The 27,236-nt window shown below is 60.5% G+C and overlaps 1 protein-coding gene across 8 annotated transcripts; it reads right to left on the bottom strand.

The window, feature by feature from the left end:
* Positions 1 to 171: 171 nt before the first annotated feature.
* Positions 172 to 26,990, bottom strand: LOC117639508. Of its 8 annotated transcripts, none has more exons than XM_034375254.1 (17): positions 26,871 to 26,989; positions 26,221 to 26,486; positions 24,668 to 24,804; positions 18,687 to 18,962; positions 15,675 to 15,869; positions 14,568 to 14,850; positions 12,874 to 13,054; positions 10,677 to 10,821; positions 7,984 to 8,123; positions 7,476 to 7,814; positions 6,675 to 7,135; positions 6,326 to 6,477; positions 4,516 to 4,628; positions 4,068 to 4,250; positions 3,632 to 3,736; positions 1,953 to 2,189; positions 172 to 1,055 (listed from the first exon to the last, which is right to left on the bottom strand). In XM_034375254.1, the coding sequence occupies exons 2-17, from the start codon at positions 26,460 to 26,462 to the stop codon at positions 882 to 884; spliced, it is 3,363 nt and encodes a 1,120-aa protein (XP_034231145.1). In that variant the 5' UTR covers positions 26,463 to 26,486; positions 26,871 to 26,989; the 3' UTR covers positions 172 to 881. The 8 variants fall into 8 exon arrangements, with proteins under 8 accessions (XP_034231145.1, XP_034231173.1, XP_034231155.1 ...); XM_034375282.1 differs by having other exon boundaries at positions 15,714 to 15,869; positions 26,871 to 26,988; XM_034375264.1 differs by lacking the exon at positions 172 to 1,055 and adding an exon at positions 1,291 to 1,568 and having other exon boundaries at positions 6,332 to 6,477; positions 26,871 to 26,990.
* Between the last annotated feature and the right edge of the window lie 246 nt (positions 26,991 to 27,236).

Here is a 27,236-nt window from a genome sequence, read left to right as displayed (position 1 = left end):
CTATGCGCTGCCCACTGGGCTCGACACGGTTTGGCACAAGGCATTTCGAGCCACAAATGGCACACGCACTGCTCTATACTAACTTGACTTGGGAACGCTACCGTCACAAACAATGTCCCAAATCTTTCTGAGATCACTCTTCAAAACAGCTATTTACAGTTACGGTGACAGGCTGCACTGACATGACAGTGGAGATTTTATCCACAACACCAAAGAAATTCGACAAAATATCTAAGAGGTACATTGAATGGAGAGTCTCGACTAGACGACTTTTAGAGTGTGCCACCCAACCGACTTTTTCAGCCTTGAATGAGACTCGGGCAGCGCACGCCGAACCGAAAACAACACAAGAGCAGGGAGCCAGTCGCGGCGCGGTCGCGGCCCGCCAGCACACTGACTCCGAGAGCCGCTTTCGTCGCTGTGAGACAGAGCGACGACACTGACTCTCGGAACCCGTCTGCAGTGTCCCCGCCCTCCGTGGCGCGACGAGGACTTGCGGTGCACCCGACCGAAGCCACGCGGCTGCCCACCAAACTCACACACTACCAGTCGACATTTTTTGTGCGACAAAACATTATTCCGAATTAAACAAATAAAGGTTAAAGTAGGGCGGTCCGCCTCAGCGGGCGATTCGGGAAGATTTCGCGACTTTGGAAATACATACGAGGGGCCCGAGACGCCAGTCCCGGAGGCAGAGGCAGCCGGAGGCAGCTTCGGGGGTAGGGAAAGGGGCAGCTCAGCGGGAACTAGATTTTCCGCGTTTTCGGTTTCGTTTCTGTTTTCGTCCCCCCGTGGGACCCACGACCCAACGGGCGTGGCAGGAGGCTCGGTGGTTCACCCCCCGTGGGGCATTTCGCGGGGTGGCCGCTGCACTGTAGACTCTACAGGCCCACGTCGAACGACTCCCACTCGCTGAAGCGAGAGTCCTGCTTGGCGAGCCGCTTCTGGCACGCCTCGAGGTAGCTCTCGTTCATGCGGTACATGCCCGAGTTGGCCTGGAACATGAGCGTCTCCAGGATGCGCTCGTTCTTGATGGCCTTGCTGGGCAGCACGATCTGCAAGAAGACACAAGCACAGTCACCACACTGTGCACGCGCGCGGCCTGCACGTCCATGTCTGTGAGGGCGGCGCGACGCCGGCGTCCATGTCCATGACGGCGTCCTTGGCGGCGCCTCGTAGCAAAAATAGACTCTGTCACCATGCGGGCACGATGCAGCACGGTGCAGGGGTGAGTTGCAGGTGGCGGGGCGGGGGCGGGGGCGCGGCGCTCGCCCGGCAGGCCGTCACTCCCACACGTCCACGTGGCCGCCGTCCTCGTCGCACCCGCGACAAACGGCCGCCGCGGCGCCGCGCTCTGTCTACCACAAGCGGGTGGGGGAGTTGGGGGGCGAGGATCACAGACTTAAATCGAACGAGTCCCAGTCGCTGTAGCGCGACTCCTGCGTCCGCAGCATCCGCTGGTAGCCCTCCATGTCCGTGTCCTGCACGCGGTAGATGCCCGAGTTGGCCTGGAACATGAGCGTCTCCAGGATGCGCTCGTTCTTGATGGCCTTGCTGGGCAGCACGATCTGGAAAACGGCCACAAGGGTTAGGCGACGTGCGGGCCGGGGCGTGCGGGGTGGGGGAGACCGGGGGGAGGGGGATGGCACACAACATGAACGCAGTCAATGAAAACGGCGGGGTACATCTTTGCCGGCTTGCTGGCGCTTTGGCCGGCGGTGTAGTGGTGTAGTGGTTGTGAGGCGAACACCGAGTTCCAAACTACACCGGGAGGGGAGGGGGCGAGGCGGGGCATGCCGGGGCCCAGGGCGTGCACAGCGGGCGTGCGGCAGGCCGCCGCGCGGCGCACGGGCCTTGCCAGGCCGTTGGAGTGCGCCGCGCGGCGCGCCGTGCAACAACAAGTCCAACGGGGGCGGGGCGGCGGGGCGGGGGCGCGCCGTCGCGGTCAGTACCTTGATGAGCTCCTGCGGCGAGATGCGGTACAGCTTGAGGTCGCGCGCCAGCCGCTCCATGATCATCTTGAACTCCAGCTTGGCGTCCATCTTGCTCGACGTCTTGCTGCGGATGCGGTGGCGCGCCCAGCCCAGCATGGCCTCGAACTTGCGCACCTCGGGCACCTCCAGCGACCGGCACATGATCATCTGCACCATGGACTCGGACAGCGTGAGGAAGTCGGGCGTCTGGAACAGCTGCGGGAAGGCAGAGCGACACTCAGCACGGGTCCGGAAGAAAGACAAGAAAAACACGTAGCAAACTTTCCAAGCACGCCCAAAAATTTCGTTTCTTGAACCAGGAAAATTTACTTGCAATATTCCGCCCTTGGTTCAAAAACATATTTTTGGCGTGCGGGCGGGGAAGGGGTGAGAGCTTAAATATTCTCTATAAGAGAAACTGCTGCCACCCCGCTCCCCAAAAATCAGCAAGTGAATGGCGATGTGGACCGTCCTCGGCCCGTCATTTCCCGCGCACCCTCGTCACCCTCGTCCAGTCAGCATCTGTTTTCTGCACAGCTGGTCCGGCCGGCCGGCCGTCCCGCGCAGCAGACTCATTCCGAGAGTCCGTTTCGTCGCTCTGTCTCTCTCGCACTCATGGGGCGTCCCGTGAAGGAGCGGGAGAGACAGAGCGACTAAAACGACTCTCGGAATCAGTCTTCAGGGCATCGCCGTGGCGGCGCGCCCACGTCCGCGCCGTCGCCGACGCGTCCTCGGCCAGGGAGGCCAGGGAGGCCGGGGTTGCGCAACCCGGACCCCCGTCACCGGGCCGATGGGCCGAGGCATGGCCGAGGCATGGCCGAGGCATGGCCAGGCCGTCGAGCAGCTGTCACTCTACTCCGCGTGCCGAGGCCGAGGCCCTGGCCGCCCTGGCCTCGCAGTGACGCGCGTAGAGATCGGCCAGAGACGCGCGGGGAGGGGGTGGGGAGGGGGTGGGGGAGGGGATCGGAGCGAATGCCAGCCCCAATCACTGGAGAACAAGAAATTGCATAACCTGGACCTCGACGGTGGACGACTGCGGACGGTGCGCGCTGAGGGGAGGGGAGGGGAGGGGCGCTTCCCCTGCAGGCCGGATCCGAACATCAGTGCTTTTGTCGCTCTGTCTCTCTCGCACCACGGGATGTTCCATACAAGCGCGAGGGAGACAGAGCGACACGCGCGGCGGCCGCTCAGGTCCGTCCACGTGCCTTCGGGGACGGCCCCGCGCCCCGCCCAGCTTGCTGAGCGGAGCGGTCGGCCCGCTGCAGACCGATTCCGAGAGTCCTTTTGTCGCTCTGTCCCTCTCGCAGTCATGCTGCGTTCTCAGGGGTGGGTGTGAGAGAGACAGAGCGACGGGATCGACTCTCGGAATCAGTCTGCTGGCGGGGCGGCCGCTGGCGGCCCGGCGCGGAGCACTCGGAGAGACGTGTGCAATGAGGTCGAATCTCGCCCCCTGCGCCCCAGCGCCCCAGCGTCACGTTACCCCCTAAGGGCCGCAGTGAAATGTAAACCCCCAGAAGGGCCCCGCAGCCCCCGCAGCCCCCAGCGGGGCGCCCTCCCGCCCCAAACGCCACCTGGCGCACGGCACACGGCGCGGCACGGCCAAGCATGCGGGAGCGGTCGCCATGATTGAGATCGCCTTCGCCAAGGCGTTCGCTCACCTGATGCGCGCGGGTCTCGACGAAGGCCAGGATCATGTTGACGAGCTCCGAGGCCGAGGTGTACCGCCAGTAGTAGTTCTCCAGGGAGCACAGCATGACGCACACCTGCGGGCAGAGTGGCGTCGCGTCAGCGCGGCCGGCAGCGAAGGGCCGCCAGTGGCCGCCAGTGCAGCAGCCACGTCTATGCCCACAGTGGGCCAGAAGACCGGTGCAGGCGGCCAAAACTCTAGACGCTTTTTGAGCTCCAGAGTCGCTTAACAGGACTCGAACCGCGCGTGGGACCCCACCAATGGATTCCTTGTGAGGAGAGCAATCCATTGGCGGGGTCACACGTTCGATTTGAGCCCCATTCAGCGACTCTGGAGCTCAAAACCCGTCCGGGACGGCCACCTCCGCCGGTCCTCTGGCAAATCCACTGTGATTGTACTGTACTGACCACTTCTATCCTGAGGAACTGCTTGGCGTGGTGGAAGCACGCCTGCAGCAGCTCGGGCAGGTCGTAGTGCTCGGCGGCGCAGATGAGGCCGGGGATGTTGGCGCACGTCAGCGGGCAGGTGCTGGTGTGCAGGTAGTCCAGCAGCAGCCGGAACGTCTCCGGGTCGAACTCGATGATGTTGAACTGGAAGCACCGGCAGTTGTGTCAAGCGTGCACTTTATGCATTTGGCGTCGTTCTGAGACGAGGCATAGTGCGCCAGAAGGCCGGTGGGGGCGGACCAAATCCCGGACGCGTTTTGAGCTCCAGAGAAGACTCGAACCAAACGTGCGACCCCATCGATGGATTTCTCGTTCGGAGAGCAATCCTCCGGTGCGGTCAGACGCTCGGGTCGAGCGACTCTGGAGCTCAAAACGCTTCTTTGGCCGGCAGCATGATGCCGGTCTTCACCTCGGTCTGGGCCAGCTTGGCTCTGTCGATCTTCTCGTCCGCGCTCACGCTCAGCCTGGGCACCGCGAGCTGGCCTCCCTGCTTGTCCTTGTCGCGGTCCTTGCTTTCCTTGTCTGTCGAACAAGAAAATCAGCTAGCTTGATTAAACGCATAAAACGCCATCGCAATACAGAAAAAAAGACGAGAGACACTGCGCTGTTGTCTAGTCCGCCTGCCACCGTCACACCTTCCACCTCGGAGGCAATTTGAAAAGTTTGAAGCGTCCTCGTGGCCTCTCATCAGCCTGGGCACGGCGGGGCAGGGCGGGGCGGGGTGGGGCGGGGCGGGGCGGGGTGGGGGTGCCGGCAACTTGCCCCGGGCCTATCAGGCTGTCATTACCGCAAAGTCTAGTCTTCTCTTCTCGAGTTGCCGCTTGAGCCGAGGCAAAGGCAGGCAAAGGCAGGTCTACTGCGAGCCGGGCGGGACTCGACCCGGGAAATCAAATTCCCTGCAATGTCGCCCAGCCACGCCACGCCTCGCCCCGCCTCGCCCCGCCCAGCGCACCCTCTCCCCCGCCCCACCGCGGCGCGCCGCCCCCTCGGCGGCAGAATCTATCTCTTCTCGTTACACACTCTACAAGTTTAGGCCGACAAGTTATTCGGAAATTGCCAAGGACTTGACGCCCCCGCGAGCTGGCCCGGCTACTGCTAGCCTAGAGGCTACGGCTACTCGCGCTGCGAGTCGTTAAAAGTTAAGCGAAAAAAAGGCCGGCAGGCGCACAGTGGGCCAGAAGACCGGTGAAAATCCCGGAGGCGTTTTGAGCTCCAGAGTCGCTAAATGGGACACGAACCGAACGTGTGACCCCACCAATGAATCGCTCTCCGAATGAGGAATGCATCGGTGGGGTCACACGCTCGATTCGTGTGCTGTTTAGCGACTCTGGAGCTAAGGTCGCGACTGGAATTTTGGCCGCTTCCATCGGTCTTCTGGCCCACTGTGAGGCTGAGCTGGCAGCACGGCGTGTACAAATAGCTCGCTCAGGAACTAGTGCGGCACTACTCTACTGCGCAGCACGCAAAACCAACACGTGTTGAACTGATCAGAGTGTGATGGCTGACCTGGTGAAAAGCAAATGGAATTGTGTCGTGGCGTCGTGGCAGTCGTGGGAACAAAATGTGAGTTGGGAGAGCGAAGAATTGATTTTCGTTGAACTGGTTCAAATTCAAATTCATAGTCATATGGCCTGGCTACCTTTCGCTCTCTCTCTCTCTGCCGCGTGCTTTGTGTGAGTGACGCGTGTGCCCCCCGCAGGGCGCGCAAGCACTACACTTTTAAAAGTGTCAATTTCAGTTAAAGTTATTTTTGTATCTCGCAAACGGTTGGAGATAGAAAAGATAGTCACCGGGAAAACCCCATCAAAAATTCAGTTTAAGATGGATTCAGCCTTATGCGTAACTTTTTTATCTCCATATGTTTACTAGGTACAGAAGTAACTTTAATAGCAGAAGTATGTAATGTATGCGCGCCCTGTACAGTGGGCCAGAAGACCGGTCGAGGCGGTCAAAATCCCGCACGGATTTCGAGCTCCAGAGTCGCTAAATGGGACTCAAACCCAACGTGTGATCCCATCAATGGATTGCTCCGAACGAGGAATCCATTGGCAGGGGTCACTCGCTCCGTTCGAGTCCTGTCTAACGACTCTGGAGCTCAGAACGCGTCTAGAGTTTCGGCCGCTTTGCGCCCGTCTTCTGGCAAATCCATTGTGCCCTGGCCCCCGCGGAACTCAAAATAATGCAGCCAGAAGCTCTAGGTGCAGTTTGGAACGCCTTACTCGAACAGTCTTGCGACGACGCCCACTTCTTCTTGTCCTCGACCTGCAGCTGGCTCTGCTGCTTGCGGATGGACCGGCCCCAGCCCGCCGTCAGGTTCCCCAGCCTGGAGAAGGCGCGCTTCACCATGGGGCTGCTGGGGACGCTCTTCGGCCTGCGAAAAAAAAGGGTTTCAATTGCCAAGTCGGGAAAAGAAGTGATAACTACACTAGAAAAGAGATACGCTAATGCAATGTAATATTATTCGCACTTATAATGCAATAAATTTTTAATAATGCTATAAATATGTTTTTGTTTTCGAGATGAGGTTATTGTTACACTTCGAAAGCCAGTGTGGCGGTGGAGCCCTACCTCGGCGTCTCCATGTCCGGCACCTGCAGGAAGTTGCTGCTCTTGGGCTTCTGCGGCGAGTGCAGCGGCGGCACGGGGCGCGCCAGCAGCTCGGCGACGGGCACCTGCGGCGAGCCGAAGCCCGTCTGGATGCCGTACAGTAGCTCCTGGAAGACGCGCGAGCGCACGCCCAGGATGGCGCGCACCCCCACGAACTTGACCTTCTGCTTGCTCTGGCCGACGAGGAACGTGACGTCGAACAGCCCCGCGTTCACCGCCATGTTCTCCTCCGTGTTGAGGAAGCACCGGCTGAAGTCCTTGGCCAGGACGTCGTAGTCCTCGAAGCGGTCGCGCACCGAGTCCAGCAGCGGGCTGGACGGCCGCATGTGGCCGATGGGGCGCCACGAGCCGCGGCGGTACGGCTTGGGGATCTGCCCGGTCTCGGCGTGGTTCGCCAGGTTGGCCACCAGGTCCTCCAGCATCTGCGCGAAGACGAGGACAACGTGCAGGACAACGTCCAGAGAGAGACCCAGGGCGTTACGAGAGACGTCGGGAAAAAAGAACGGCACCCAGTGGGCCAGAAGACCGGTCGGTCGTGGAGGCGGTCGAAACCCCGGACGCGTTTTGAGCTCTAGAATCGCCGAATGGAGCTCAAACCGAACGTGTGAACCCACCAATGGATTGCTCTCCGAACGAGGAATCCATTGGTGGGGTCACACGCTCGGTTCGAGTCCTGTTTACAGCGACTCTGGAGCTCAAAAAGGGTCCAGAGTTTCGGCCGGCGGCGCCGGTCGTCTGGCAAATCCACCGTGCGGCACTGACCTGCGACCGGGTGCGCTCCTGCATGCGCGCGAACTTGGGCGCCGAGTACGAGGCCCGCTCGCCGTTGACGATCTTGGTGAGCAGCCATTCTCGGAACATGGGCCCCTTGTCGAAGACGCTCTGCTCCCACAGGTAGGGCTTGTAGGCGCCCACCTCGTCGCGCGTCACCACGGACACCTCGTAGCGCGTGGGCTTGCGCTTGATCTTGGGCGAGGTGCGCACCAGGATGAAGGTGTGCAGGAAGTGGGACTTGATGCAGGCGGGCGAGAAAGGCGTGTTGTCCGCCTCCAGGAACACGACGCACACGATGTCGTTGCCGATGTGCCGCTTGCGCTGGAGCTGAGCAGCGCGCGGGAGAGAGAGAGAGAGAGAGAGAGAGAGAGAGAGAGAGAGAGAGAGAGAGAGAGAGAGAGAGAGAGAGAGAGAGAGAGAGGGAATCAGTACAGGGCAGCCATGTTTGATTTTTAAGGCCTACACAGTGGGCCAGAGTCCTCCTAGAAGTCCTCACCTTCTGCGGGTCGTTCTTCTCGTAGGGCAGCTGCGTCGACACGTGGAACATGATCTCGATGCTGCGCCAGTTGGTGTACACCGAGTAGAGCCCCGTCAGGTCGTGCACCGTGTCCAGGCCGCCCTTGTACTTGTCGAAGCCTGGAAGCCGGCAAACCGCTGACGTCAGTGTTTGAACCCGGGGCGCGAGCGTGCGCAAGCGTGCGCGGCGCCGTGCGGGGGAAGCCGGCGCGGGTCTGGCCTGCTGACGGCGGAGGGCGTAGGGACTTGGGCGGAAACCTCGCATGAATAATGTTGGTCAGGGCCGTGCAGCGCAGCCACGGCGCAGCCACGGCGCAGCCTCCACCGCGCTGGACCGGCCGGGTCGCGCCGCCTGGCCTCCACCAGCCGCACGGCTTAGGCGTTACTTATCTCGTCCAGAGCCCAGGCCAAGTCCGGGGTCGGCCGGACCAGCTTCCACCCACAGCAAACACCCCGCCCCGCCCCGCCCCGCCCAGCTCAGCGATAATTCCGGGGCCCCTTTTATATCACCCCATTAACTCGACGGCGAAGCGCGAAGCCCGACGGTGGGGCCCCACGCCCCCGCGCCCCACCCCGACATGGGCGCGCCTTGGGGCCGAGGCTGCTTGGCTGCGCGTCGCCGCGCGTCCCCGCGCGTCGCAGCAGGTGATGAAGGCGAAGACGGATCAGCGCAGGGACGGCCGGCAGGGAGGCGCGCGTGCACGCGTGGGGCGCAAACATGGCAGCGTTCAAAATTTAATCGAAATCCACTGTAAAACATCCCATTCCCTTCCAAGACCTTCCCTACCAGAGACACGGCGTTGTAGCGACGAGGGGGCGACGGCACGAGGGGGCCGAAAAAGGGGGGGGGGCGGTGGGGGCGCTCGGGGGGCGCGCCGAAGCGACGTGGCCGTCATTGATCCACCGGCTCAGCCCGCCCCTCCCCACCGCGCCCCCGCGGCCCCCGCGGCCCCCGCGGCCCCCGCGGCCCCTGCGTCACTCGGTGGAGGGGGCAGGCCGCCAGGCAGGGCCGCCAGGCAGCCAGGCGCAGCCAGGGCCCTGCGTACGAAGGGCCAGAGAGGTGGGCGCGGCGGGCAGCCAGGGGGCAGCAACATCCTGGGTCCGCCGGGTGGACTGGCGGACTCCGCCTCGGTACTCGGTTGGTTACTCGGCTCCAGATGACACGGCCGCCCCGCGCGGCCAGGCCGGGCCAGGCCCCAGGCCCCCGTCCCCCGACCCCCGTGCGTCGCGTTGCGTCGCGTTGCGCCGAGCGGGGCGCCCCGACGGGGTGCCCTGGCCCGGCCCGGCCCGCCCGGCCCGACCGCCGCCACCACCCCCCGCGTGAGGTCAGCCAGCCAGCCAGCCAGCCAGCCAGCCAGCCAGCCCCCGGCCACAACCACCCGTTTAATTTCGGCGCAAACTTTGCTAGCCGCGCGGTGAATGAAGCCGAAAAGTCTCTCCTCCTCCGCGGCCAGACGGCCGACCCTGCCGCCGCTTGCCGCGCCACGCCGCGCCGCGTTCAATAAGCACCTCCCCGCGGTGTTGCGCGCACCGCCTTTTCCCCTTGCCGCGTCGTCGTCGTCGTCCCCCGGGACTCCTTCCCTTCCTGGCCCTGGCCGGGCCCTGGCAGGGTTGAAGTTCTTTGCCGAAAATGGATTGCCCGGGGGCGCGTCGTAGGTGTCACAAGATGAGGGTGTGGCGGAGGGGCCCGCGGCGGGGTGGGGTTGCCCCCCCCCCCCCCCCGAGGGGCCGATCGCAGGGTAGTGGAATCATTGGCGTGCCGTGTTTACTACCCACCCTGCCCTGCCCTGCCCCCACCACCTCCCCGCGGACGCCGCCGCCCCGCGCGCCATCACTATAAAGTTTGCTATGGTCTTCTCTTTTCGCAGCTCAGCTCATCTAATACCCTGGTGCGCCCGATACGCCGCTACGTGCCTGGCTGCCTGCCTGCCAGCCCGGCTAGTGCCGGCCGCGTCTACTCCGCGCTGCCCCGGGCGGTGCGGGCCTCGCCCGGCCGCGCCCGGCCTCGCCTCCCTTACATCATTAAAAGGGAGTTTCCGACACAGTGCCAACAAACAGCGAGCGAAGGGAACTCCGCCAGGACTTACGGCGCGCGCCACGCCGCCACGCCAAATCGACACCCCCGCGGCCGCGGCCCGCCACACAGTGGATTTGCCCGAGGACCGGCGCAGGCGGCCAAAACTCCAGACGCGTTTTGAGCTCCAGAGTCGCTAGTGGGACTTGAACCGAATCAGACGCCCCAAACCGAACCTCAAGCGTTCTCTTAAAGTGTTTTTTTTTTTTAGTTTTTCTTGTAGTGGTGTGTTTTTAAACTGCTGAACAGTTAAACAACAAACGACTGATACTTTTTTTGGGCGAGGTTGGCATGGCAGATAATGGCCGTCTACTGCGCCAAGCCCAGATGGCGCCCCGGGACGACCAGGGAGCCAAGCTTGGCCAGAAAATGGCTTCCTTCCTGAGCGGGACGGCGGCGACGACGAGGACGACGCCCGACGGGGCTCCTTGGGGACGCGTCCCTCGGAGGGGCTCCCCGGGCCGCGGTGCAGCAGAGCCGTTTTCGTCGCTCTGTCTCTCTCCCACTCGTGGATCTTCCCGTATAGGTGCGAGAGAGACAGAGCGACGGAGCGACTCTCGGAATGAGTCTGCGGCGCTGCGCCCCGGAGGCGCCGTTACCTTTGAGGCGGACGCGCTCCCCCAGGACTTGCAGGAACTCGGAGAAGAGCGGCGAGTTGGTGTTATTGTCCAGGATCTCCTCCTCCGTGTGCTGCGACTCCTTGACGAACAGCACGCCCACCTTGAGCTCCGACTTGATGAAGACCTGCGCACCGAACGGAAGGCGTGTTACTACACTGGAGGTGGACGTAAACAGGAACGGTGTTGCAGGCCCGCCGTTTGGTTGCCGTATCGCCGTCTCGACGGCTCCAAAGCGCTCCACGCGTACACGACCTCGGTCGTTGGTTTGGCCAGTGCCATTACGCGAACACTGTAGGGTTGCCAACCAGTGCTATTAGGCGCACACTGTAGGGTTGCCAACCAGTGCCATTGGGAGAACACTGTAGCAGGGTTGCCAACCTGTGCCATTGGGTGAACACTGTAGGGTTACCAACCATTACTATTAGGCGAACACTGCAGGGTTACCAACGACCGGCCAGACGGCCGCGCTGTGGGACCAGGCGGGTTGCCTAAGGGCAAACAGAGGCCCCTCCCCCTTGCCCTGCGCGGAGGGGCAGCGACCCCTGCGCCCCGCGGCATCCTCCCAGTGTACTCGGCAAGCCCGGCAAGCGCCGACCGCGCGGTTCGAGTGGAACTGTATTTTTCAGCCGGCAGAGCCCGACCCGGTGCACGCCCGAAAAATAAAACAACAAATAGAGCTTGCAGTTCGGTCATACCCTTTTTTATTTACTTGAACCTGATCAAGGGCCCCAGTGGCTGGGCAGGCCGGGCAGGCCGGGCAGGCTGGCGAAGGGCCCGGGGGAGTCCAAAGGGCAGGCCGACGACGGCCAGGGTAGTGAGGGGGGGGGGGCGTCAGCATCGATCCCCTGGACGGTCATGGTGCTGGAGGAGCTGCAGGGGCTGGCGGGGCGCGAGGCGCGAGGCCAGGGGACCTGTTGCTGCGGCCGAGGCGGGCCGAGGGCAGCCGAGGAAGCGACAAGGCCTACGGGGGCTCCTCTCCGAGGGGGCACCACCAGGATGCCGCCAGGAAGCCGCCAGGTGCGGATCCAGGATTTTCCTGAAGCAGAGCTTTTTGCCTCCTTGCAGGGGAAAAGTGGTGCCGGTTGTCCACGATCCAAGTGGCCTGCAGGGGGCCATTACCCCTATTTACCTCTTCCTGGATCGACGCTTGGCCGTGCTGCCCGCCCGCCAGGCTCACGCAGTACAGTGGGCCAGAGGACCGGTGCAGGCGACCAAAATTCGAGACGTGTTTTGAGCTCCAGAGCCGCTAAATAGGACTTGAACCGAGCGTCTGACCCCACCAATGGATTCCTCGTTCGAAGAGCGATCCATTGGTGGGGTCTCACGAGCGGTTCGAGTCCCATTTAGCGACTGTGGAGCTCAGAACGCGTCCGGGATTGTGGCCACACTGAGGGAAATGTTTTGGGGCCACACCTAAACTTACAGATGTGACAACCAATCTGTTTGGTCGCTGGGGGTTCAATTAAACGTTCGATGGCCACATTTAATCGTTTAGTCGCACTACTTGTTGTGAGATGTACCTTTTTCTAACATGACGTCTGTCTAAGGCCCTAGATCAACTTGTTCAGGACTGGCATCCCGGGAGGCTGGCGATTGGGTCCGGGGACCAAAACGTAGGCCGATGACGGCCAGAAGAGTACTCAACCCAGGGACCTACTGTTACGGTCATGGTGCTGGAGGAGCTCCCCCAGGCGGGGGCGCGAGGCGGGGGCCCAGGGGCCTGTTGGCGGCCGAGGTGGGCCGACGCACCGAGAAAGGAAAAGGCTCGCCCCCTTTCCGGGGGGTCCCCCCAGCATCCGCCAGGAAGCCGCCAGGTGCGGTTCCAGGATTTGACCCCGAAGCAGGCTTTTTGCCTCCTTGCGGGAGACACTGGTGCCGGTTGAAAATCCGGGCCTGGGGGGCAACCCGCCTACTTCCTGTTCGGTCGACGCTTGGCCGGTGCCCGCCCGCTTAGGCGACACGCCATACAGTACGACAAAGAGGAATCGGTCCATGCGCCCAAATTATTGGCGGTTCTTGACTCTCCATTAGCCGCTTATTGGACTCGACCCTAAAGCGTTCCCCAAGGATTGACTCTTTGAACTGCGCCATTGGGGGGTTTCCCCACGAACGGTCAGTTTTATCGTGTGGACCAAAACCGCTTCCGGGAGGGGCAATCCACTGTGGGGAGAGTCACCTGGTCCAGCTTTAGCAGCTCCTCGGGCGTGTCCGGCAGCTGGCCCAGCATGAGCGGCGGGTTGATGTTGACCTCCTTGCCGAGGGACCGCACCACCTCCTCGCGGTTGTAGCGGTCGGCGAAGACGCAGGACGCGGGGATGAGGCCGTGCACCGTGTAGCTGATGGCCCGCACCAGGATGCTGCGGACAGGGCAGACAGGCACACTGTGAGCGGACGCCGAACGTGGATTTCGTCGCGCTGTCTCTGTCGCACTCACGCGTGGTCGCTCGGGTGCGAGAGAGACAGCGCGAGCTGCTGGGTGCGGGACACGTGCCCCACTCGGGGCCCCACTCCGCGGCCCCTCCGCGAATCAGGACCACGCCACGCGCACTCGACGGCCACCCTCATCGGTCACGTGGTCCTGGAGGGTCCCCTGGAGGGTCCCCTGGAGGGTCCCCTGGAGGGTCCCCTGGAGGGTCCCCGGTCGCGGCGAGCGCGCGGCGCTCAAAGGCACCGCTTACGAAGTGCGGGGGCGGCCGAGAGTCTCTCTGTCTCTCTCGTCCTGACGGGGCACCCCGTGAGTGCGAGTGAGACTGTCGGAGTCAGTCTGCTGGGAGGCGTGACTCCTCGCCTCGCAGCGCCCCGCTTCGGATTATCGGCGAAGCCGCCAAATGAAACCATGTTTGCAGAAACTAATTAGCGTTCCCGGCCGTCTGACTCCGCGCCGCGCCGCCGCCGAGGAGAGCGCGGAGGCGGAGGTGATGATGACGGGGTCCTTGTCCAAGGTGGGAGGCCCGCGGTAAAAACGAGGCGGGGAAAAAGAGACGCGAAACGAGTGGAGGAAGCGGACAGGGCCAAGGGAGGCAGGCCGAGACCTCGGCTGCCCTCGGCTGCCCTCGACCAGCCCCGAGACTATGAATGGCAATTATCTCAAATTCCACGGGCCGGCAGCAAAGCCACCAAAGTCATTAAGCGAGGGGATGTTGAGTTAGGAAACGACCTTTTATCTTCCAGATGGAACCAACCGGCCTGAAAAGGAGTTTAGTGCATTTCATTTTAGTTTTCATCTCATCAGCGGACGCAAAGTTGGGTCCACGCCCGCGCGGAAACGGTCCTCGGTCGGACCCACTGGCCTACAAGCTGTACGGCAAGCTGTACGGCGCACACAGTGTGCCACACACGCACACAAACTCGCAACCAGCCCATGGCCAGCCTCGCCGCAAAAGTCCCTAATCCGTTTTACTGGCGTTTATGAAGGCTTTCCATGCAGCACGCAGTTCACGGTCCCCAGTAAAGGCGGATCTCGTTCCAAGGCACGCTTTACTGTGCCGACCGTTTCGCTACACTTTTCATGTGCGTTGCGAAAACGTGCCGGCCAAGCCGCAATGTTACAAAGTTTGCCTGGTCACCGGGGAAAAGAGCTTTTCTTGTTTGCTTCTGCGCTTGATTTTACTTTCGCAAATGAAATGAATGATTTGGTCCGTAGCGACTCAGGAGCTCAAAACGCATCCGGGCTTTTGACCGCCTCCACCGGTCTTCTGGCCCACTGCGCAACACTCGTACGGACCCGAAAAGCAGACGATCATTTGTGGCCGAAGCTTTTTCAAGTCATCAGTGGCCGCGCCCCCTCCTCCTCCTAAAGCGATGACGTCATATTTGTTCTCCGCCTGTCTCGGCGTCTCGATGGGCAAACTTTGCCGCTCGGCAACGTACCGGAACTGGTCGCGTCCGTTGATCTGCTCCTGCTTGATGGAGAGCACGACGGGGCCGAGGTCCTCGTCGCTGGTGAAGTAGTTCCAGTGCTCCGTGCCGTAGAAGTACTTCTCGTACGTCTCCTGCTCCACCGAGGTGAGCTCGAAGCACTGGTTCTTCTCCCACTGCTCCTCGATGGTCGTCTTCTGGCGCGGCGGCGGCTCCGTGTACGAGTCGTCGTCCTCGCCGTCCTCCTCCACCAGGCACGACGACCGCCGGCCATCCTCGTCGTCCGCGTCGTCGTCTGCGGCACAGTCACACAGTGTCACACAAGAGTGTCACACAGTGTCGCAGTGTGTCACACAAATTGTCACATTGTCACACAAAGTGTCACAGTGTGTCTCAAAAAGTGTGAGCAGGCCGTGTTAATAGAGAATTTTAAAAGAAAACAAAAACAGATGACTCATGCCTCGTGCAATGGGGTGAAAGTAAATGCGAGGAAGACTAATCGGAGTTTGAAAGAAAATAAAGGAGTCACTCCGAACCGAAGTAGCACGAGCGAGGGCAAAATAATTCATTTCAGTCAGAAGAGAACTCGGTTAACAAAAATCGAGATGAAGAGTCTAGTGAGGTAAAGAATAAGGGAACAGTTCCCTAAATTCCAGATTCTGAGCGGAGAAGAAATATTATTGCGGCACAGCAGCCTTTTAAAAAAATCATCGAAAAGAGTACTAGGCGGAGAGCTAAAAAGTATACCGAGCGTAGACGCCGAATAGTAAGTCTCCAAGATCACACGAAAACACGCCAAACACGGTTCAAACCCAGAGCTGCGGCGGGAGGACGGTACCCTTCGTAAGGCTGGGGCGGCAGGTTTGAGTAAACCTGCATCTTGTTTTCCGAGTGCCTCTCTGTCTGTCGCACGAAAAACACAAAAACACTCATGGCGCATGCTGCATGCAACCACGGTCTCAGTGATTCAGATTACTGGGGAAAAGAACAAAACGGGGCACAGTGGGCCAAAAGTGGACCACTTTCTTGTTCTTTTTTCTGCCAGTTAGTTTTTTTTTATCAGGGTAAACTGCTGGGGCAAAACACCATGCGGGTGTGGGTCGTGAATGGTGGCAGTACCGTCCTCCCTGAGCAGCGTATAAAGGATGCTGGACTGACCGGCCGAGGGGCCCCGGTCGCGCTCCTCCTCGCGCTCCTCGCGCTCCGACTCTGACTCGTCCCAGATCGTGTCGTTCGGGATCTTCTGGCGCGAGCACTCGATCCAGTAGCCCGGCGTGGGCAGCAGGTTGTGCGGGTACTCGGAGCAGATCTCGTCTGGAAAGAAGCAAAACACGCGCGGTCAGAACACCAGCAAGAGGAACGAGAAGTCGATAGGGGAAAGAGTCCGAGGGGAGGAAGGGTCCGAGTCTATGTTCAAACACAATTTCAGGGTTGTTACAGAGTCACAGGCCGAGGAACAGAAAAGAGTCACCAAGATGCCGAATGGTAAGTGTCAAGATGCCATCATTGACCGAAGATAGTGGTTCTTGACGGCAAAGCGAACGCCAATATTCTTTTGATGAATACAACCCCTTATGTGATGCGAAGTGGACACAAAAGTCAAAGCAGCTCGTCAAATTCGCAAAGCGTGACTTCAACATGACGTCAACGTGGCTCTTTTCTGTTCATGTTCCTGGGAGGCTACGCGTTCTACGCCGCTGATGTTTACAGGCTTTATGTCGTGCACTGGCTGGCAAATTACAAACTACACCGCAATGACGCGAAACTAAGGACAAATTATCGAAAATCAGCGCAAAATATGCGCCAAAGAAAATCCCACTCTTTGAAAAATCAGCAGACTTTGGGCTATTACAACGTAATAATTTTCGCACACCCACATAACGAGAAAATCAACCCTCGACTAACCTAGCCCTAGAAAAAGCACATCCCACTGTACATTCCCTGCTGGTTTCCTTGAACTGTAGCAACCCTGAAATCGTTCCTTTGTCAATACTTTGCTTAGTTTATTTTTCACTTTGTAAAGGACGCACCGAGGCGCGTGGAATTGGACAGTCACACCTCGAGCTCTTTTCCGATCGCTTCTTAAAAGTGGTTCCGAGCACATAGTTTCGCAGTGTATAAGAAAGGGAGCGCCGAGTCCCTCCCGACGAGCGCTCCACCAACGAACCCCTAAGAGCTCCCCGAAAGGGGCGAGACAGGGTTTACCTACAGGATTCTTCCGTACGGCTGAGCCGATGAGCACGTGGTGCCCGGAGATCGTCCCCTGTGCCTTCTCGCCTCAGCTCACGAGAGGGACACGAGGGGACGAACACCGGGCACCCCGCCGAGCACCCCGTCGAGGAGTCCGTCGAGGACCCCGTCGGGGACCCCGTGACGGCATCGCAAGGTCCAGGTAAAGGAGGTTATAGGCTAGGATACTGTACCTAGAACATGCGAGTAGTTGAGGGAGGATGCGACGGAGACCACAAGCATCAGTCTGGGTTCAAAAGCCAACCAAAAAGAAAACCGCCAGTAATTTTACATCTTTGAAAATGCGCTCTCAAAATTAATGGTATTTCAAAGAAGCGATGAAAGTTGATTTAAAATTAAAAGATGAAGTGCTGTTATAAGTGGTGCGGAAGCTGAGATTGCAAACTGACCGTTTCTACGGAACGAAAAGGTGACACTGTTTCGGGAATGAGAAACGAAACTTTCGCGAAAGTCGGCTCCAAGGATCTTCAGTCATTCTCGCGACCGCTTTTGGGGCTAGCTCAACCTATCAGTGTGCACACACTTACACAAACCTAGTGAACCAATCCCAGAGGGTAAATCCGGAGGCGGACGTAAAGCTATAAAATAATAAATTTCAAACAATTTCTCATTACAACAACCCGAGGGGTCGACAACTACCCTAAGCCGTGTACGAGGGAGATTATACACCAGCAATGTATGTAGGAGATGTGTTTGTAATGTAATATAATAAAAAGTATTGCCTAGCAATAAAGAGGTGATATGAAGGGCCGTGGTAATATGCAAATAATATAGGATAATATACACAGAGGTGATATAGCCACCGCGTACGAAGTAATACATGAGTTGTCGACCCCTCGCAACAACCAAGAGGAAAAACGCCAAAATAAAAGCGATATATTTAAAAAAAAAACTCCGTGCCTCTACAATTTTCTTCGTGGTTCAATTTGTGTGTGTGGGCGTCCCTCGGTGCAGCGCTCTGGCTCATGCTGCGCTCGCCGTTAGAACGAACACCAACCAGAGGGCACGGTTCGGCGAACGCTCTAACGGGATCGAAGCAAGCAAGTGCAGGAAGCTTCATTAGGTACCAAACAAGCTGATGGAAGCATTAAAATAGTTATTGTCATTACGTCGTACTTCCGTGCACCTATATATAAGTGGAAAAAAAAAACAAGTTTGGCAAAAATTTGCGGCAGAATATCTCCGAAAGCATACAACACAACGTAAGTCCAGGATTAGTATGCGCAATTGTACAAGGCATTGTCGTCATGAATTAAAAAATAGCGATCGATAGAGTTTGTATTTCTAGCAAATTCTCTAAAACAACCTGGAGTGTACAGATTGAAAGGATTCGTTAACCCGTAATGATTTTATGAATAGAGGCAGTCCGTGACACGGTTTGCCGAACAAAGTCGCCTATATCACGGTAAAGACCTTTTTCCCGTGCGTCTGAGCCCAAGCATTCAGCTATCACATAAAAACTATTTTTACTGCACACCTTGACGGTACCGGATCTCCTCAATCTGTACAAATCAGTACTCCGTCCGAAGAGGACCCCTAATTCAACAGACATTTTCACCGCCCATCAGCGTTTGGCGCGAGAAATCATTACCCGTGGCCCGTGGCACAGTAGGCAAGAAGACCGGCGCCGGCGGCCTAAACTCAAGACTCAAGACTAAGCTCCAGACTCGCTAAACGGGACTCGAACCGGACGTGTGACCCCACTAATGGAATCCTCGTTCGGAGAGCAATCCACGGGTGAGGTCACATGTTCAGTGCGACGTCCCATTTAGCGAATGGAGCTCAAAAAGCGTCCGGGATTTCGGCCGCCTCCACCGGTCTTCTGGCCCACTGTGCGTGGCAATAAACGGAGCGAGAGAAGGAGACGAAAGCCAGACGTACCTGAGCAGGCTTGAGGCGGCAGCGGGAAGATGAGGGTGGTGGACGACTTTCGGCGGGCCACTGCACAGCCCAGGGACTGGGGCTTGAAACTGCGCAGCTGCTGCATGAAGTCCGAGCACTCCATGAGGGCCACGTCCGCGAAGTGGAGGTCGCAGAGAATGTGGTTCTTGAAGCGGCGCGCCCGCTTTTGGTTGGGCCCCGTCAGGTTCAGGCCGCAAGAGTTGCAGCGCAGGCACTCCTCGTGATAGTGGTTGTTGTCGTACAGAGGGGACGGATCTGCAGCAAGACACATGCTATTGCATGCTGGGCGGGCACACGGTCTGCATGGGGGCGGCCGTGGCTGAGGCCAGGCGTGCCTAAGGCCAATGAGGCCATGACTGAGGCCACGAGGCCGTGGCTGAGGCCACATAGGCCGTGACTGAGGCCGCGGAAGGGACCGAGCCACTCTGGGGGAGCGCGCCCTCTCAACGTGCTGGCGCCATCAATGGGGGCCACGCAATTGCAGAGGCTGCAGACTGGCACACACGTCAGTATACACTGTGTGTGAGTGTGTGTGGGTGTGCGCGCGCACGTTTGTACGAGCATGTGTGTGTGTGTGTACAATTGAGAGAAGGGGGAGAGTCTGAGTGTGTTTGCAAGAGGGACGTCCCAGTTGTGTGCATGCCTCGTGTATGTGTGTACGAATGTGTGTGTGTGTGTGTGTGAGTCGGTGTGTGTGGTGTGCGACCACGCGCGGGCTTTGACTTGGCGTGTCGTTAAATCGATGTGGTTGACGTCGAAAAACGACGCTGTCACCGACGCCCGAGCGACGCCCGAGCGACGCCCGAGCGACGCCCGAGCGACGCCAGCCCGCGCCTTCTCGCACACCCTCACAGCGCACGACGTGTGCACGTGCCAGCACCAGGTGTTGGCACGGTGACGAGCCGATATATCGCCCGTCGGCAGGATCTATGGACCGGCATTAACAGCGCCGGGGAGAGGTGGGCGCCGTCCCGGAAAACCCGTGCTTAAACGCCCCTCCCCTTCCCTCCCCCTCCACCACACAACACAACAGGACCCACGCTGCAGCGAGGTGGCGGCACCAGAGCGCCTGCAGAGCGGCGGGTAGGCAACGCGCTGCACGCGGCTGTGTGCATGTTGCCTACCCCAGGGTTCGCAGGCTGACTGGCTGTAGGCAACGTGCTGCCCGCGGCTCTGTGCGGGTTGCCTACCCCTGGGTTCGCAGGCTGACTGCGGTAATGTGGCGCAGTCAGTGCGCTGCACGGTGCACGGGTCTGTGTGCGGGTTGCCTACCCCCGGGTTCGCAGGCTGTCTTGCCTTGCCCGTCGCGTCGCGTGGCGTCACGTGGCGCGTTCCGGCCATTGGCACATCGATCCCACGCACGGCGAGGGGCCGAGAGGGGCCGAGAGGGACCCTCCACCCCAAGTCCCCGTCAATCATGCAGTGGGGTGATTATCGCCATCCACGCCTCACCGCCGACAGGCCGGACAGGCGGCGCCGAGGCCGGCGGGGCCGAGGCCCCCAAGATGTTTTCCTTCGGCACCAATCGAGGTCTGACGGGTGGCGCGAGGCGGGGCGAGGGAGGGGCCAGCGAGCAGCAGACGGATCCCAATCGTCGTTCTGTCTCTCTCGCATCAACAAGCTGGACACCTCATCAGTGCGAAAGAGAGAGACAGAGCGACGAAAACGACTCTCGGAATCAGTCTGCGGGCCGTGGACTCCGACGTGACGCTAATGACCTGGCATTGGCGCATTGCCCCGCGAGGCACGGCCAGGCACGGCCAGGCACGGCCAGGCACGCCGGGCCACGCCAGCCCGTCACGCCACTTCGTCACGGAGAGACCTGTTGCGCGGAGTGGAGTGGACTCGAGAGTTGAATCGGCCTGGAGCGCGAGTGGCGGCGCGTGGAGTGCTCGCTAGGGAGACAACAGCGGCGAGGCTGGGCGGCACGCGCACGCACCGCGCACGCACCGCGCACGCACCGCGCACGCACCGCGCACCGTCAGCACACTGACTCCAAAAGTCGTTTCCGTCGCTCGGTCTCTCTTGCGCCTCTAAGGGCACCCCATTAGTGCGAGAGAGACAGAGCGATGACTCTCGGAATGAGTCTGCTGGCCGAGGCCGTCACGTCCGTGGCGTCCGGTCACCATGACGCGGATATCGGGCCGGGCGCGGCCGGGGCGCCAGCCATTCCTCAGCTCGGCCAAGATTGATTGAATCGGGGAGTGTAGTGTGTCGAGTGTGTTGATAGTGGGTCCGCGCCACAGGTGCAGCGTGGAGGCGGCGTGCCCTGCGCGGTGCCAGAGTGCCAGTCATCGGGGAGGTGCACTCACTTCCTGCGGCGGGGCCCTGGGGCGGGCCCTGGGGCCGTCCCTGGTCGGGGGGCGTCCCGGGCCGCGCTACGCGAGGCTCGCGGGGTAGGGCCGGCAGGGCCGGCAGGGCGGGGTCAAGGGGCAGCGTGCGAGGCGGGGCGCGGGGCGGGGCGCGGGGCGCCGGGGCGTCGGGCGGGAGCGCAGCGGCTGGCGGCGCGACGCTGGCGGCGGCAGGGCAGCCGACGGTGGCGTCGCGATGCGCGTCACGGTGCGCGTCGCGGTGCGGGTCGGGGCCGCGTTGGCCGACACCCCCGGGGACGGGGCCCGCCGTCTTTTCCGCGGCTTGCTGGCCATGGCACGGCGCGGCCACGCGAGGCGCACGCGACGAACACGCGGCCAGCACGCGGCCAGCACGCGGCGAGGCGGCCACGAAGTCCGACGAAGTCGAGTCGGCGGGGCGCTTCGGCGCGTCGGGGCGCGTCTACTCGGCGGACGGCGCAGGCAGGGCGGGGCGGGGCGGCGCGGGCCCTCGGCGGCCAGGGTGGCCCGGACAGAGCTCGCGAGCAACTGGCGGCACGGCGCGGGTAGGCAGCCAGGCAGGCGCAAGGCGGGGCGCCGCGAAGCGCCGAGGAGGGGGTGGGGCAGGCCCGGCAGGCCCGACAGGGAGCTCGGGGAGGTGGCCCACGGGGGTGGCGCGGGGGGCGGGGCCTGGATCAACAGCTGAGGCTCTAGGGCTGGCACGGCCCTCGTCACGATAGCCCCGTGCCGTGCACCTCGCCGTCATCGGCCTGCACGCCACTGCAAGCCACTGCACGCCACTACATGCCGCCACGCCGCTGTCAGACTGGCCGGACGGTGCCGGACGGCCGAAGCGTTTCCGTGGTGAATGGCCGCGGCGCCGCAGCGCTTTGTTCCGCGCGCCACCCACGCCATTGAGAGGTGGGCGACGTGTAAACGGGACGCCCGTCTAAAAATAGAGCGCCCGGCCGCGCCGCCCCACCCCGCCCCGGCCGTGCATGTCCACAGCGGCGCGCCGTCACACCCCCCGCCGCACGGTGACCTCCGTCCAGCCCCATCCCGGTAAACACCTCACCCACGAGGACAGCCGACGCCCCGACGGCCCCTGTCCGAAATAGGACCAAAGCAGAGCCCGTCGTGGTGCTGGTCGCGCCGAGCATCGGCTTGGCAACGCACTCATAATCCCAGACGCGCTTTGAGCTCCAGAGTCGCTAAAAAGCACTCAAACCGATCGTCTGACCTCACCGATGGAATGGTCTCCGAACGAGGAATCCATTGGTGGGGTCACACGTTTTGTTCGAGTCCGGTTTAGCGACTCTGGAGCTCAAAACGCGTCTTGAGTTTCGACCGCCTGCGCCGGTCTTCTGGCCCACTGCGACACATCGTCTGGCAGCTGTTTCAAACTTTGCCGCCGGACGCGCCGCGGTTGGCAGTCTGGGCGCCGCGCGCGTCGCGTAGTTCCAGTCACGGCCGCCAGGGCGCGCGCCCTGATCAATACACACACAAACGCACACAGGCACACACGGACGCACACAGACGCAAAGGCGCCGCGCCGCGCGCCATTCACCCTCCCTCCCCCATTCATCGGACAGACTCCCGTCCCGACCGGCGAGCGCCCCGCCCCGCCCGCCAGGCTGCTTCCGGAACGGCTGCGTCTCCGTCGCGCCCCAACGCGACGCGCCGCGAGTGCGAGGGAGACAGAGCGACGACAGCAGCGCGGTTCGGACGCAGCCTGCAGCTGAAGCCCGCCGCTTTGAACGGCAGCGTGGCAGCTGCGCGGAGGGATCAGACCCGTCGGCGCACGCGCAGCTTCGAATACCACTCTTCCATTCCACTTTTAATTTATTTTCCTATTTTTCCAATTTGTTTTAATCCGTCACTGATGCCACACGCTGCTGCGACCCACAAGGCCGATGTCGCTCGCCGTTTCCGGGCCGCGCGCTCTCTTTCTCGTTTGCGCGCGGAAAGCAAACACGCCTCTCTCTCTCTCTCTCTCTCTCTCTCTCTCTCTCTCTCTCTCTCTCTCTCTCTCTCTCCCCTCCCCCTGTCCGCCCTTCCCTTCCCGGAATGGGTAAGTGGAACGGGCGGTCCGTTTTGTCAATCGTCTGTTTCGGAAATCAAAGAGGGCGGAGTGGAGGGGGGAGGGGAGGGGGAAGTGCCCAGCGATGCGGAGTAACGAAGTCAAAGAGGGTCAACCAGGCACTGCGGCTTGATCGGCTTGATCCACAACGGGTCGAGCAACCTGCCCACAGTGCCCACCCACTCATCCCGAGAGTCGTTTTCGTCGCTCTGTCCCTCTCGCACTCATGCGGCGTTCCGTACAGGTGCGAGAGAGACAGAGCGACGGAAACGGATGTCGGTCCTGCGGGTGGCGCATAGCAGGAGGGTGCATTTTCTCCCCTGTCTCCTATGCAGATGCCTGCAGACTGAGAGTCGTTTTCCTCGCTGTCTCTCTCGCACCTACACGGAACGCTCCATGAATGCGAGAGGGACAGAGCGACGAAAACGTCTGTCAGCCTGCAGCCCACGCCGGGCTGCGCCGGGCCGCCTCCGCCACGCGCGTGTCGGATCAAGGAGGATCGCACGCGCACCGCCCACGCCGCGGCGCCGCGGCCCGCATCGCAAACAGCGATGGCGTCCTCGCACTCATGGAGCGTTCCCCAGAGGTGCGAGAGGGACAGCGCGACGGAAGCGACCCTCAGTCTGCAGCGGGGCGGGTGGAACGGGAGCCGCGTGTGATTGGCGTCGACATGGCGTGGCCGCGTCGCCGAAGCAGGAATAGCTTTTTTGCCGCGAACCGGAGCGCGCCGGAGTGCTCTGCTGCTCTGCCTCGGCTCCGCCTGGGCGAGGCCGACGGCGCTATATTGGTCCAGGCCAACGAGCGACACGAGACACGAAAAGGCTCAGACGGCAAAACGCAAAACACAAAACACACAGCGGCCCGTGCTCCAGGCTCGGCTGGGGGTGCTGTATGGTCGCCGGGCCTTCCTCCCAGGCCTCCAGGACCGAGTCCAGGACACTCTCCTAATGCCCACACTTCCGCGTGGCCACGGAGAAGGCCTTCGCCGCCTTCGCCCCGGCCGTCCCGGCCATCCTGCCCCCGCACTAGTCTGTAAACAAGGAACACGCGGCAGCGCTAGGCAGAGCGCCGCCCCGCCGCGGCGGGGTGCTGTTTGCCGGAGTGCGGTGAGGCCGGGCAAGGCCGGGCCGGGCCGGGCGCGCCTCGTGGGAGTGACGCGCGGGAAGTAGGCCAGCCGCGCGGGGTGGGGCGGGGCGGGGCGGGGTGGGGCGGGGCGGGGCGGGGGGCGGCCCGATTCTAAAACTTCCCTTTATCCCCTGGTTTTATTACCCCGCATATAAACCTTGTAACTCTCACGCGAATAGCCGCCGATCCCTCACGCTGGGGTTCCTTTACGGAAGTTGCCATCGCAATGATGTTTCGTCGCGCCCTTGGGCGAACTCCTCCACCGTCAACTCGCGGACCGACTAATCGACCAAACGTCGATTTGGTCGAGACTATGTCGAGGTCCTCGAATCTCCTCTCTGCGCTGAGCCGGGGGCGGATCCAGCTAGTCGTCCTTTCGCCCCCTACTGGATCCGCCACTGGCCGGGGCCGGGCCGGGCCGGGGCCAGGCCGCGCTCCTCCCTCACCTGTCTGCGTACTCGAGTCGAAGAACGTGGACCCCGTCTCGACGGTCATGGTGGCCAGCGTGCCGTCCGTGATCTGCGCGCACGAGTCCCGCCGGCCCTTGTAGCGGCCGGTGTCGTCCGACTGGGAGCTCTGGCGCCTGCGAACACCACGGGGAGCACGGCGGGCGCGATGAGACGCGATGAGCGGGCAGCAACAAGGGAGAGAGAGAGAGAGAGAGAGAGAGAGAGAGAGAGAGAGAGAGAGAGAGAGAGAGAAGAGAGAGCAGACAGACACACAGACAGACAGACAGACAGACAGACAGACAGACAAAGAGGATGCGCCGCTCCAGGCGCTCTGCAAAGCGGGCTCCTTTTCGGCCAAAAGTTGGCTTTTTTCATGTTACACTAAACAAAAATTTATTTTATATTTATAAAAAGGTTGTGAAACGTTTAACTTTTACAAAGAAAGAACAAGAATGGAAGATTAAACGAACAGGTATTTTTTTTTGTAAATGAAAAATACTTTGAAAAGAAGGTTGGTTTGAAAGCCAGTTCAAGTTTCAATGACTATGATGACAGTATTTATTGCTTAAGCTACACTCCCTGCCTGGCGAAACGAAGGGTCGGTGCGATGCCCTGCCATTGCCCTGCCCCGACTCAGTACGAAAGAGTGTTATGAGAATACACGCTAAGATTTTCAAATTATGATTAGATTTCAAATTATAAAATTTAAAAGGGATTCGGGGAACCTTGGCTATTGCGTTAAAACTACGGACAGAGTAACCCTTGCTTTGATATTTATACCGCCTCCACCGAGCCACGTAATTGGTTTGCGTTACAACCACAGCATCATTGATTTGATGCAAAGTCAAATTATTTGGGGGAGGGGGGGCAGCACTTTCCACTCTTCGTTTCGTCAGTCTCTACAAAAGCGCGAAGGCTTGCCCCACTGTTGGTTTGCAGAACGCCGTGCAATAGCGAGCGGCCACGCCGGGCCTGCACCCAAAAAAATGTTCAGGGAATTTCTTTAAATCAGCAGAACAGAAATATTTTAGTCAAAGGATATTTCATTACATTAGTAACAAAGAAGTATTTACTTTGATTTAAAGGAACAATTTCTCAAGTATAAAGACAGTTGAATGACATCAGTCACTATTGATTTCAATAAAGAATGTTGATTTGTATTTTTATTGTAACGAACCAATGACACGTTTTTCTGGGTGCGGCCCAGTCATGGCCGTCCTACAGTGATTCATGAGTGATACAGTGAACTGAGTGAACCGGTTGGCGGCCGCACGGAGCGCGTCGCGGTGGCCCGCAAAGTGCCTCAACACTACGGTACGTGACGCCCCAACAACTAGCATTCAACTACCACCAACAATTACTGGCTGCTTTCAAAAAAGAAATGAAGGTCGAAAAATAAAAAGAGGTCGTAATGACATTGAATAACGATAAAGTGATGAAAATAACTGGAGCATTCCTCTGTCTACAATAAGCAGGTGTGACTTGTCGATACTCTATGTATACTGTAAAAATGAAAGTAAAGTAGAGAGCGAAGTGGCGGCTCAACTGACCGGTAGGATGGCGGCCCGGTACCGGTACCGGGAATCTGCAGCTCCATGTCGAGCCCCAGCCCTTCCTCGGGCACCGTAGTAGGAGAGGGGGTCGTTGAGATTGCGTACCTGCCGTACCTGAAGTTGCGACATCTTATCATCTCCTCGGTGGTCGACTGACGCCGGAAGCCCCGGGCAATCAGGATCTCCTCCGTGGTGGACTGCCGCCGGATGGCGGGCGCGTGCGACGGCGGCCCGGACATCTGGGCGGAGCTGCGGCGCGTCAGCTGCAACAACGGGGCGGTCAGCGTCGTCCTGGACGTCGTCCTAGACGTCGTCCTGGACGTCGTCCTGGACTTTGTTGTGGACCCCGTCCAGGACCTCGTCCAGAACACCGTCAACGACAGCGGCGGGTGTGGCGTGGCGGGCGGGGTGGCCGCGTGGAGTATCGGCGGCGCTACCCCCGCGCCCCGCGACGCCCGCCTGCACTGCGAGCGGACACTATCTACGTATGCCACGGTAGTCGAGAGCGCAAATGCACCGACATCCGAAGGGTAAGGTGAGTGGTTCGAAACCGACCAGGGCCCCGATTTTTTTCTCAGGGAGTTGGCGACCCTGGTGGCCACGCAGGGGGTCGGTCTAGGTCGCGGCCGTGCGCGCCCCGGACTTACCTGGTGTCTGCCGCCGCTCGGGGACGGGTCCCTGGAGGAGCAGGTTGACGAGCTCTCCGGCGACCTGGGTGCTCGCGGCCCAGCCACCGACGTGGACTGGCGGCGCAGTCTGCCGCGTCGCCCGCGGCCCACCTGCGAGCCAACGGCACACTCTCTAGCGCGTCGCAAACGTCGGAAACGCCTCGGCGGCCTCGGCCGACATTTGGGGACATAGCAGCATTTGGAGGGGACGGGAGGGCAAGGAAAGTCGCCTGTATTCCTTTTTTGTTGTAAAATGAGCAGGTGGATGGGGGGGATGTGTCACGGGTCAACCGAACCGGACATTAAGCGTGGAGGGGCCTGAAAAAAAAATACATTTAGATACTT

This window comes from Thrips palmi, unplaced genomic scaffold (assembly GCF_012932325.1).
Source record: "Thrips palmi isolate BJ-2018 unplaced genomic scaffold, TpBJ-2018v1 HiC_scaffold_1, whole genome shotgun sequence".
Classification (NCBI taxonomy): Eukaryota; Metazoa; Arthropoda; class Insecta; order Thysanoptera; family Thripidae; genus Thrips; species Thrips palmi.
Note: the sequence above shows the minus strand (reverse complement) of the source record. Positions and strands in the feature narration are given on the sequence as shown.